This window comes from Alexandromys fortis, unplaced genomic scaffold (genome assembly GCF_014885135.2).
Source record: "Alexandromys fortis isolate MF-2015 unplaced genomic scaffold, M_Fortis_MF-2015_v1.1 scaffold_72, whole genome shotgun sequence".
NCBI lineage: Eukaryota > Metazoa > Chordata > Mammalia > Rodentia > Cricetidae > Alexandromys > Alexandromys fortis.
In genome coordinates, this window is record NW_026067969.1 from 8,165,772 (window position 1) to 8,177,509 (window position 11,738).

General features: G+C 54.1%; 1 protein-coding gene across 3 annotated transcripts in view; it reads right to left on the minus strand.

Annotated features, from left to right (window-relative positions):
* Dnm1 (dynamin 1) overlaps nt 1–11,738 on the minus strand; it is a 46,335-nt gene that overhangs the window by 32,574 nt on the left and 2,023 nt on the right. For all 3 annotated transcript variants that reach the window (XM_050155418.1, XM_050155416.1, XM_050155417.1), the window contains exons 2-4: nt 1,243–1,316; nt 592–741; nt 126–329 (exon numbers count right to left, since the gene is read on the minus strand). In XM_050155418.1, the coding sequence (XP_050011375.1) occupies nt 126–329; nt 592–741; nt 1,243–1,316 (428 nt within the window). The remainder of the gene's footprint in view (nt 1–125; nt 330–591; nt 742–1,242; nt 1,317–11,738) is intronic.

The following is an 11,738-nucleotide window of genomic DNA, read 5'->3' on the forward strand; positions in this document are numbered from 1 at the left end:
TCTAAAGGTTAGATGATCCCAACTCTATTCTACTTAGACCCTTCAAAGATAACTTCTAAACCCAAACTAGACTACTGCCGAGCCATCAGCTCGCATTGTGTATCAGCCGCCAGGTAGGAACCTACCCTGGGGGTCCACCTCCTTGGCGATCTTGAGGGCATCCGAGTTGGCCAGGTCCGAGTTGGCAGGGGACACAGCCAGGATAAGGCAGTTCTCCTTAGTGACGAACTGCATAAGCATGTCCCGGATCTGAAACTCGATGTCAGGAGGTTGGTCCCCCACCGGAACCTTGGTCATTCCAGGCAGATCCACTAGGGTCAGGTTCAGCACTGGACAGAGAGGCAAAAAGGGCAGGCCCACGGTGGGGGCGTGGTCGGGTGGACGGAGTTAAATAACGGTCCGTCCGGCTTCAAGAGCATCTAGTGGTGGGCACGGTCAGAGTGGGAGGGGCTAGTCAGGTGGGGTTTGAGGTAAGAGGACTCAGAAGCTCCTGGGCAACAAGTATGAGAACTGTGGGGCCCAAGGAATTGATCTAGGGGGCGTGGCTAGGCAAAGAAGCCAGAAGGAGAAGGCGGGGCCAGGTCTCCTCACCGTGGGGAGAGTAGACCCGCAGGTTGATGGGCACGGGCGAAATGCCTTTGTTGGTGCCGGTGACCCGGTCAGTCTCAGCCTCGATCTCCAGGCGCACCTCCTCGAAGTCGGTGAATTTCTTCCCCTTGCAGTGCAGGAACTCGGCATATTCTGCTCCAGAAACCGGCAGGAGAAAGGGAGGAGGCATCAGACGGGGGAAGCCCACCTGGGTGACTTCGTTCTACCTTAATCTACCCGTGACCTCAAAACGCAGCGGTACTAGTCTTCATTTTACAGTGTGTGTGTGTGTGTGTGTGTGTGTGTGTGTGTGTGTGTGTTTAAAACTTTATGTGCATTGGTATTTTGTCCACATTCATGTCTGTGTGAGGGTTTTGGGTCCCATGAAACTGTAGTTACGGACAGTTGTGAGCTGCCATGTGGGTGCTGGGAATTGAACCTGGGTCCTCTGGAAGGGCAGCCAGTGCTCTTAACCACTGAGCCATCTCTCCAGCCCCCCGTTTTACAGTTTTATACCCACTGTCTAGATTGGGATTGAGGCCTAAGGAGGGAAGGGTGGCAGGATCTAAAGTAACTCCACACACAGCTTCAGTAGCTAGGCTGAACTTCACCTAAGGGAGGGGCTGCGCCTGGCTGCTGACGGAGGACACCCACCTGTGGTAGAATTAACCAGCTGCAGGACCAGGGGACGTCGTGTGACGATGCCAGATCCTCGGGGCAAGAAGTCCCTGAAATGAGTTGGGGGTTAGAAGAGGGTCAAGATCTGAGTGCAGCTACCTTTTCCTCAGAGAGTACCTGCCCTGCTATGAGGAGACACAAATCCCCCCACAGGGCCGGCCCACAGCATCTTACTACAGCATTAAGTCACTAAGGGAGTGGGCTCCCCCAAGTCATTGCTTCAGGTTGCCATGAGGCTAGGTCAGCAACTCCCCAGACACCCCTCAAATATATACCATGTTGAATCTGAGTCAATAGGAAGTCCCAGCCGCCATTCTAGCCGCTGTTGTTCTGCTCAGGAAAAAAAAAATGAAGCACAGCGTAGCCCAGTGACCAGTTGGATCTCAGCGAACTCAGAGCAGAACCACCCTCCTCCCTGTCCCCTGGGACAGGCAGGCTCGGTTCCTCTTCCCCAGGCCCCATCTGTCTAGAGCTGAAGACAAGGCAGACACAGCCTGGAGGAGGCAGGGAACAGAACTCGGGCTTCTTGGGCACCTATTGCATGCCAGCTGCTTTGTGGGCGGAGCGCATGAGCGCCAGAAAGTGCCCTGAGAGGAGGACGCAGCCACTGCCCCCACGTTAAAGACGTTCCAGTTGCAGGATATATCAGAGAGGACCCTGGGCTCAGCTCAGGGAGAGCTCTTGGTCTCCAGGCCCCATGGACTCAGCCCCTTTGAAGGACCACACAGAGGGGCCCCAAAGTGCCATCCTATCCCAAGACCTGACAGTCTATAGCCAACATCTGCTCCTGCTGGTGCCAACTTCAGCTGTCCTTTTGGCTGACTCTGTCAGCTATTCTCGCTTCCGCCACCCATGACTCTTCCATGGGCTGGCTGGAGGGTGGAGCTCTTTCCAGGAACCAGGGTGTCAGAACTAGTAGCAATGGAACCCCAAGAACCCAGGAAATGGGAAGCAGACCAGGGCCTGGGGGGTCGTACCCATCCAGCCATTCATCCCCAGAAGAGACCCAGGAGCCCAAGAGAGGACCAGATACTCAGTCTCAGCCCAGACACAACTCAGGCTCATGTTTCCTGTAACCTAGGCTCAGGGGCAAAGGGTCAGGAAGAACAGACAGGCCTAGAGGCCGCAGGTTCAAGCCCTCCCTCTTGGGGCTCTCTCCTCTGCCACCTCTAGAAAAGGTGAGGCTGCTGGGAGTCAGTGGTCTGGGGAAGGGAGAGGGGGAAACTTTCCGGATACCAGACAAATGTGGTTCCTGCTCGCCATGCTAATCTGCAGGACAGGGCTGGTACTTCCCGTCCTCCACCGTACTCTGGGCCCAGCCCAAGGCTCAGTACTCCTGAGGTGCTCAATGCATTCTAAGAGAATCCCCTAGTCACCAAACAAGACTCCCCCAGGGACTCTCATTTTATATATAAAACAACTGAGGCTCAGAGAGGGGATATGACTCACTCGGTCACACAGCAGAACTGTATTTCACGTGAGTTTTGTTATATTTGTTTGGGTTTTATTGTTGTTTCTTTGTTTTTCAATGCCGGACTTCAAAACCAGATCCGCGAATGTGCTGAGCAAGAACTCTATTATTGGGCTATACACTCCAGCCCCAGGATTCGCATTCAAACCCAAGTGTCTGTTGGACCCCAGAGGCTGGAAACATCTGCATCCCTCTGTGCCATCCCCTAAGCCCAAGTAGCCAGACTTAGCTTTTTATATAATTGAATCGACTCTGATTTGTACCAGGCCCTGTGCTGGGCCGTGAGGATGAGATGAGTCACCCAGCTCCCCACCCCAACTGCTCACAGTGCGGTGGAGGCAAGTAAACAGATTGTGCATCTTGCCTGCGGTCCGACAGAGATGGCCAGGCAGGCCAGGGAGAGCAGTGACGAGGGCACTTCCTGCCTCATCGCCAGCCTTTACTCAGTGACACCACGGGGGAGGTCACCCGTCTGTATGGGGGTCCCCAGGATTGCGAAGGTTGCACATTTGGTTTTGCAGTGGCTTTGGTGTGTGTAGGGGCCTCCAGTCCACCCTCTTCCTCACCAGTTGCTTGCCAAGAAAAACCATGGCAACAACAGTTGCTGTGGAAACTGCAGGAGGGTTGGAAAGGGTAGGACTCCCCACAGAGCGCCCTCCCCACGCAGAGATGTGGACCTTCCCTGGAGTTATTCCTGAGAGGCCTCTCTGTGAGTGGATGCGCCCACACAGCCCTGAACGCCTGAGGGTAGAAGGCTCTGGAGATCCATGAAGACCAGGAATCCCAAGGCCCTCCTGATGTCTGCTTAGTCTGACCCAAGTCACTGCCACCTCAGAGCGGAAACCTATAAGCCACAGAGGTCAGGACCAAGCTCTCAGAGGGCCAGGCTCCCTATGTGAAGCCCGCACGGTCTGTGTCAGAATCCACACGCAGTGGTGGCGCACACCCTTAATCCCAGCATGTGGGAGGCAGAGGCAGGTGGGTCTCTCATTTTGAGGCCATCCTGGACTACACAGAGAAACCCTGCCTCGAAAAATAGTGTGTGAGCCTGGGGGTGGTGGCACACGCCTTTAATCCCAGCACTGGGGAAGCAGAGGCAGGCAGATCTCTGTGAGTTCGAGGCCAGCCTGGTCTACAAGAGCTAGTTTCCAGGACTGGCTCCAAAGCTACAGAGAAACCTTGTCTCAAAAAACCAAAAGAAAAAAAGAAAAAGAAAAAAGAAAAATAGTGTGTGTGTGTGTGGTATATAATGCTGTTTCTTCAATATGCTGGGTTCAGATCTCCACAGATCTTCCACTAATCAACCAGACCCTGTGTGATTGTTATGTTATTTCACTACGGCCTGCTATTTTAGTGGTTAAGAGACAGTGCTAGGCAGAAGCCCTGCGTTCAAATCCCAGCCCTGCCTTCCCCTTGGACTCACCCCTTCACTCCAAATCTGTACCGTGCTCAGCTGTGGCGGAATGTCACAGTGTTGCTAGAGCGTTTGTAGGGCCTCTCAGGCAGAAAGACCGAGTCCATGGCCAGGACGTGGAGACCACAGGGGGCTACAAGAAGGGTCCTTCATTTTTAGCCTTCTCTAGGAGGAACCCCAAATTCCAGCAAGAATTCTGCCTCACCTCCTCTGGGTACTGAATCCTGACCATGACACTACAAAAGATGAAAAACGGGAAGAGAGAACACTCCGGTCACCCGTCACTGTCCTGACGTGGGGACCGAAGCCCAGAGAACAAGGATGTATGAAGATTCACAGTAATGGAGAAGGGCTGAAAGAGAAGAGCACCCAGATGTCTCACCTCTAGACAGACAGCAAGCAGGGCCAGTGGGTCCCCACGTGCAGACACAGAACCGGACACATAGTAGGTGCTCCAGCCACACTAGAAGGAACAGCTCTTCCCACTGCTGGAAACACTGTCTCTACAGCTCTCTGCGAAGGGTCAGGGTCAGCATCTTTGACTTGACCTCCCCATCAGAGCCACCCTTCCACCTTTCTTAGGCCTAGGGACAGCAGAGCAGGTGTTTCAGGAAAGCATGCGGCCCAGTAGCCCCAGAGGCCAGTGTGGAGCTCAGCATGGGAGGGCATCTGGTGGCCTGCCAACTCTCCCACTCATTTCGAGCAGATGGCGATTTCACGGGGAGCCCTTGCCTTGCCATCTGCAGAGACACCTTCAAACCTGAAGCACAGAAGGGACGAAACAGACGCCTCTCAAGACCTCCAGCACCACCTACTTGCTAATAAATTGGCAGTGTCATCTCCTCCCCGGGGAGTCTCGAAACACCACACCAATGAGCCAAAGTGACTCCCCTACTCCTGCTCCAGAATCCGAGGCTTGGCGTTAGAGTGCCCTGACTTCCAGAACCTGCTTGCGTGCAAATGATGAAAGAAGTAGCATGTCTGGTCTGACAGGTGACCGCTCTGACCTGTTTCTTGGGCTCCAAGAGCAGGCAGGTTTGGCCCTGTGAGTGCCCACTTGGGGGCTGCAGACGAGTGGCCATCCCTCTTGTGTTTGTCTCCCCACCGGTGCAATGGGTGGTCCTGGGGTTTACTGCAGTTAAGGGGTGGACAAGCACGGCTGGTATGGTTCATGAATGATCAGCTGGGGAGAGGTAGGAGGTGGGTTTCCAGTTGGTGGCTTGGGAGAGCAAGAGGGGTTTCAAGGAAAAAATGCAGCTCCTGAGAGTGGCAGGCAGGGCTGGTCATTCTCCAAGGTGGCCTCTGAAGCACCGACCCGGAGTGATGGACAGAGATTTTTGTCGGCCAAGAAACACACTGGGAGTAGGTGAGGCTGCCACAGGCAACAAGACCTTCTCTGTTCCCAGGGTGCCTGGGAGACCCGAGGCAGCCCACACCCTGCAGCGTGTAAATATGGAGCTGATGCTTGGACATTTGGGGCAGTCTAACTGTGGACTCCCATCATGTGGGTATGGCTGGACCTGCCTCCATCCATACCCTAGTGCCCGGGATTTGTGGGCAAAGGGCGGACACTCAGATGCCCTGTTGAGAAAACTGAGGTTGGGCAAGGAGCTTTCCCAGTTCCCACTTACAGCTCACTGGACAACAGGGGACACGGAATCCCCAGAAGAAGGTTGCTGCCCACGAATATGGTGCAAGTTGGTGATGGGGTGGTGCCCCACAGAGCAATGTCTGTCCTTCCCAGATCCCCTCCGTTCCTTCCCTTTGTCTTTCCATCCATGCTTCCTCCTTTCCTCCCTCCCTCTCTTTTTCCTCGCTCCCTCCCTCCTTCCATTCCTTCCATCTTGCGTTGATTTTTAACACTAGGATGCTATGTTTTTCTTGTTGTTGTCTTGGCTTTTCAAGACAGGATTTCTCTTTGTGTAGCTCTGGCTGTCCTGGAACTCACTTTGTAGACCAGGCTGGCCTCGAACTCAGAGGTCCACCTGCCTCTGTCTCCCAAGTGCTGGGATTAAAGGTGTGTGCCACCACCACCCCAATGGAAGTTATGTTTTCAAAATGGAAATAGTTTTCTTTTTTTCACCTAATTTAAAAAATTAAAATTTTGGACTGGAGAAATGGCTCAGTGGTTAAGTGCTCTGGCTGGTTTTCCAGAGGACCTGGGTACAGTTCCCAGCACTCACATGGCAGCTCACAACTTTCTGTAACTCCAGTTCCAGGGTACCCAACACCTTCATGCAGGCAAAACATGAATGTACATGAATAAAAAAAATTAGATTTTAGTGAGACTTGGTGACACACGCCTTCAATTCCAGCACTTTGGGAGGCAGAGGCAGCTGAATCTCTGTGTATTTAAGGTCAGCCTGGTCTACATTATGAATTCTAGGATAACCAGGGCTTTGCAAAGAGTTCTGTCCCTGTCTAAAAGGAAGAAAAAAAGAAAGAGAAGGAAGGAAGGGAGAAAGAAAGAAAGAAATTTCCACTTGAAAACTTCAAGCGATATACAAACTATTTTACAAAGTAAAATGTAACTGTTGTCCCAGCCCCTGGGGACGGCCACTGTAAGCATTGCTAACACCAGTGACTGCTGTCCCTGCCCCTGGGAACGGCCACTGTAAGCATTGCTAGCACCAGGGGCTGCGGATGTTGGCCAGACTCTGCTGGAGCCTTGGAAATCTGCAGCATTCTGAGATTTCATTCTGGGGTGATAGGAATGTTCTAAAATTAGTTTATGATGATGGCTGCAGAACTCTGTAAATACACTAAAAATCACTAAATTGTGCACTTAAAATGGGTGGGGTTTATAGTGCACACATCACACAGCAGGAAGGCTAGTCAGGGCTCCGTCATCTGGACCAGGTGCTCTTATGGCTGACTGAGGTGGCTGTGATCAGTTTCCCTATCTCATGGGGGAAGGGAAATTGAGGCTCAGAGGGTAAAAGTCACATGACCCTCAGCTGGACTACCACTCAGGATCCTACAAGACACCTGGTACGGATACCTTTGAGTTGGTATTTCCTGTCACAGCAGCATGGGGAGAAAGCTCCAGCTTCACCCCCCTCCCCCGGAAGTGTGTCCTACTCAGAGCCTCCGTTTCCCCATTGGTGAAATGGGACTCAGTGTAGTTCTGTTCCTGGCTCTTGAGATGATGCCCTGAGAGCCTGGCTGTGGAAGACCTAACCCAGGGTACCCACTGGAGGCGCTCAAAAGCTGGCCTTCGTCTCGCTGTATGCCCTGCAGAAACCCAGGGAGGCTTCCCTCCCACGTTCTGGGCGCTGGCCTCCTGGCTCTGCCAAGACCAGTGCACGGGAGCCCAGGTGATAGAATAGCCAAGCTCTAGATAGATGCTGTAACCGCTGTCTGCCAGGAGCGTTCACCCTCTTTCTTCACTGCTTTGAAGGGAGTCAGAGTCCCACCCCAAACAAGGAGCAGGGCCAGCACAGGAGCTAGGGCACCAGGGAAGGCATCCAGAGAGGGGGCTGACTGGTGAGACCTGGAGGTCGGGGCCAGTGAGGGAGACGGAGGCAGAAGAGCAGGGAAGACAAGCCATGTTAGAGACCTCAACCATTTCCTCCATGAGTTGCCAACTAGGCAGGGGACCGTGGGGACTGGCTGAAGGTGATGAGGCCACCAGGGCTCAGCTGGGGTCTGGGGCTCAGTTTTGAGGGGACAGGGTCCAAAGAAGACGTCAGCTAGAGGTCAGGAGGAGGAGAGCGTTATAGAGCTCCCTGCTGGTGGCCAAGTGCAACAAGAGGTCACTGCTCTGACGTCTGGCTTTGTGGGGCTTAGGGATGAACTCTAGATGTGTTGACTGCAGAGGTTGGTCCTGGGGCCTCTGTCCAGGGTACTGGGCATCTACCACGAAGGGATCAGCCTCAAGCACCGTCTAAGCCTAACTGGCCATTCCTTGTTGCCTGTAGGAATTCCAAGTCCCTCGAATGCTCTTCTACAAACCTTCCTTGGTCCTCAGACTTCTGTCTGAGAAGGCATCAGAATCACAGAGATACCCAGAGGGAGAAGGATAGAGACAGGGCTGTGCAAACGGGCGGGGTGTGAAGTGTGGGCAGGCACATGGGAATGTCTGGCCTGGCCTAGAAGCAGGAGACCTGTCGGTTCCTCTCTGTCTTTGAGTCAATTGCTGTGTGACTTCAGGCAAGATCTCCACCTTCTCTGAGCCATTCTGAAAGCCTGGGATGACAGTCCACTTCTCCTGCCACTGGTCATTGGTTTCACAAGGACAATAAGCAGTGTTGTCCTTAGGTGTGGGAAACAGGAGCTCCGACCCCAGGCGTCATTGTGCCTATGGATGAAGGTCTCCAGGGTCCTGGGGGAAATAGCCCTCATTTTAGGGGTTGCCAAGAGAGCAGTCCTTTTTGGAGCCATAGATAATATGACAGTTAGGGTGTTTACGTGTGACAGTTGCTGGGGGGGAGGGGGGCTTTGTGGTGCAAGATGGGATGGAAAGGGATGGGCAGCCTGAGAGAAAGGCCACCTGTCTCCATGCCGGCTAGGTTTGCCAAGGGCAGAATGTACTGCCTTCCGCAGCCTCGCCCTGATTTAGAATAGCAATCCCAGACACATGGCACGTGGGCCCTGGTTCTGCTCCCGCCCACGCCTGACAGCACCGTGCCCACACCTGGCTTCCCGCACCAGTGTCCTACCTGGACGCTCACTACCTGACCAGCCAGGGTTCCCACCTTCTGACCCCAATCAAGCCCGGGAAAAACTGCTCTCTGGGCGCCGGGATCAAATGCCTTCTGCCAGGGTCACCTTTCATCCTTAGTTCCTCTGGGCCACTGGGATGGCAAGGATGGGGGAAGGTGTCCTCTGGCTGAGACCAGCCCCAGCTGTGAGCTCCAGTGTGGCTCAGAGTGCTTTGTGTGTGCCAGGGATGTGCTCTGGGGAGACCATGGGGTGGGGCGGGGGACTTGATGACTGCCCCCTTCAGGAAGGTCCTCCCCACACCTAGAATAGCTTATTCTTCCTCCGACTTTTCAGGCTATTTAGTTTCACACTGGGTGAGCCCAGGCCTTGTCTGTTCTCTCTGCCCACCCCAGGCCAGGGACCCCTTGCCTCGGGTGGCTGTTATGTCCCCTCTCTTTCTTCAATGTCAGTCTCCAACTCTGAGAAACGGGCTCACTAGGAAACTGGCTCGGGGGAAACTGAGCTGAACACTGAGAGGCAGACAGTCTCCTATGGGAGAGTGAAGTCCAGCGCAGAGAAGGGCAGAGAGGGGAGCAGCCACCTGCGTCTCCTTCTGGCTCTCTGTGGGCTCTGGACAGGAGCTCACTTACCACCCCGTCCCACCTGCATGGGGAAGACACACCCCTGCTGCACCTGCGTCCTCTCAGCCCTCCACAAATCTCACGGGGTCATGCTGTATGTTCCTGTCCCCATTTCACAGATGTGAAGATAGTAGATGGCCAGGGATAGAGCAAGATGCCTGGGGCTGTTGTGGTTGCCACTTTATCACTGTCCTCCCCACCCTCGGGCTCGGGGCAAAGAGTAAGTGCTTACCTGCCATGCTACCCCGGAGGAATGCTGGGAGAGGGGACGTGGAGGTGGCCCCACATTGGAGCATCTGTTCAGGAAATACTAGACAGTCATGGGGGTCACAGACACTCCTCCACAGCTATCCCTGCACGATCTCATCTCTCTCACGGGTTTAAATCCCATGTCTGCACTGACAGCTTCCAAATTTATATTTCCCTTGTACCCTCTCCCCAGCTCCCCAACACCTCCAGGAGATGTCTGGAGCATCTCTGGCTCAAAGCGCTCAAGACTGAATCCTCGCTGCCTTGAACCTATCACTGCCACCCCTGAGGTTGGTCCTCCCAGACTCTCCTGACGGTACTAGTGTCAAAGATATCCTTAATCCCCTTGCGGCCCCTCCCACTTCTGCTCCTGTCTATCAACCAGTGGGACCTGGCCCCAGACAGATCTGAGCCCACATTCTTTGACATCCCTGTAAGAGCCTCCAAGTCCTCCCTCTTGCCTCCTCCCTGGCACACATCTGTCAGGATCATCTCAAGTCCTCCATGGATAACGAAAATAAACCAATCTCCTGACAGCGCCCTAAGGCCTCACAGATGCAGCATGCCTACGCCTATCGTGGCATCGTTCCTGCCTGGGCAAATGCCAGCCCTAGTGGTGCCTGTTGGTGTTTCAAACGGATCCTCTCCTGCCCTGGGCCTTTTGCATTTGCTGTTGCCAGGCCAGGGAACAGCAGCTTCTCACACAGCTTGGCCCTGCTTGGTTCTCCTGGGTGCGACCTTCCTCTAAGACCTTCTGACCCCTCCATGTGGAAAGCAGCTCTTCTTCCTCAGGGACACTGGCCACATCCTTCAGTTGCCTCAGTTTCTCTGGCTCTAGCGTGACCACTGTGGACCCTCCGCGAATGACTGCTAAGGACTGAATGAACTGGCCTCAGTCTCCCCCATCTGGAACAGGAAGCGAAAGAAACAGCACAGACTCAAACAAGTCCTAGCAGGGTCCTGGACCTCTGCTGGGTCGCCTCCATGGCAGAGCTGACACTGGGTGCTTCTGGGTGCCTGGGAACCTGGCTGGCCTGGATTAGCTTGCTCCCTCCAGGGAGTTCTCCACTTCCTCTCCATGGGGTTGGTGCGCTGGAAGCCCCAGGAGAAAGAGCTGTTTCCATGCTCACGGGTCTGGGGACCCAGAGCTAGGTAGAGAGGTCGGGAACCCAGGAGGGCTCTTGTAGGGCTGACTGGCCTCGATTTTGTGGCTCATGTTGCTGCCCTGGCCTTTTCACTAGCTTTAGGGGTCAACACTGCCTCCCACTGGCTCTTCTGATCTGGGAGCAGTCCTCCTCTGCCGGACACCTGCATTGAGACACTCCTTCCCATCCTCCTGCCCGAGCCGAGTAGTGGCCAAGGGCACTGGGGTACAAAGGGCAGAGTTCAGGCCTTGCCCTGAAGCTCAGCAGGTAAACAGAGGGCTGTGCCTCGGACATGGTCTGGGCCTTCCTTCTGCACTCCCAGAGGGCAGGAGCACCATGGATAGGTCCCCAGGCTAAAAGATTCTCAGAGGGTCTCAATGACTCTCTTCTAATGGGCTCAGTGAATGGCTTTTTACCCTTTTAGGAGGTCAAGGTACGTTTCTAGGGACCCCATCCTACAGACAGGGAAACCAGATGACTACATTCCAATGAGTCCCACGGCCAGTGTAGGGTCAAGATGGAGTCTGATAGGTATTACCCTTCCCGAATAAGTGACCTTGAGTAAAGTCTAAGTCCAGTTGATCCATCTATAGGGTGGACATCCATAGGGTGGGCATCCATAGGGTGGGCATCTATAGGGTGGACATCTATAGGGTGGACATCTATAGGGTGGACATCTATAGGGTAGACATCCATAGGGTGGACATCTATAGGGTGGACATCTATGGGGTGGGCATCTATAGGGTGGACATCTATAGGGTGGGCATCTATAGGGTGGGCATATATAGGGTGGGCATCTATAGGGTGGGCATCTATAGGGTGGGCATCTATAGGGTGAACATCCATAGGGTGGACATCTATAGGGTGGACATCCATAGGGTGGACATCTATAGGGTGGGCATCTATAG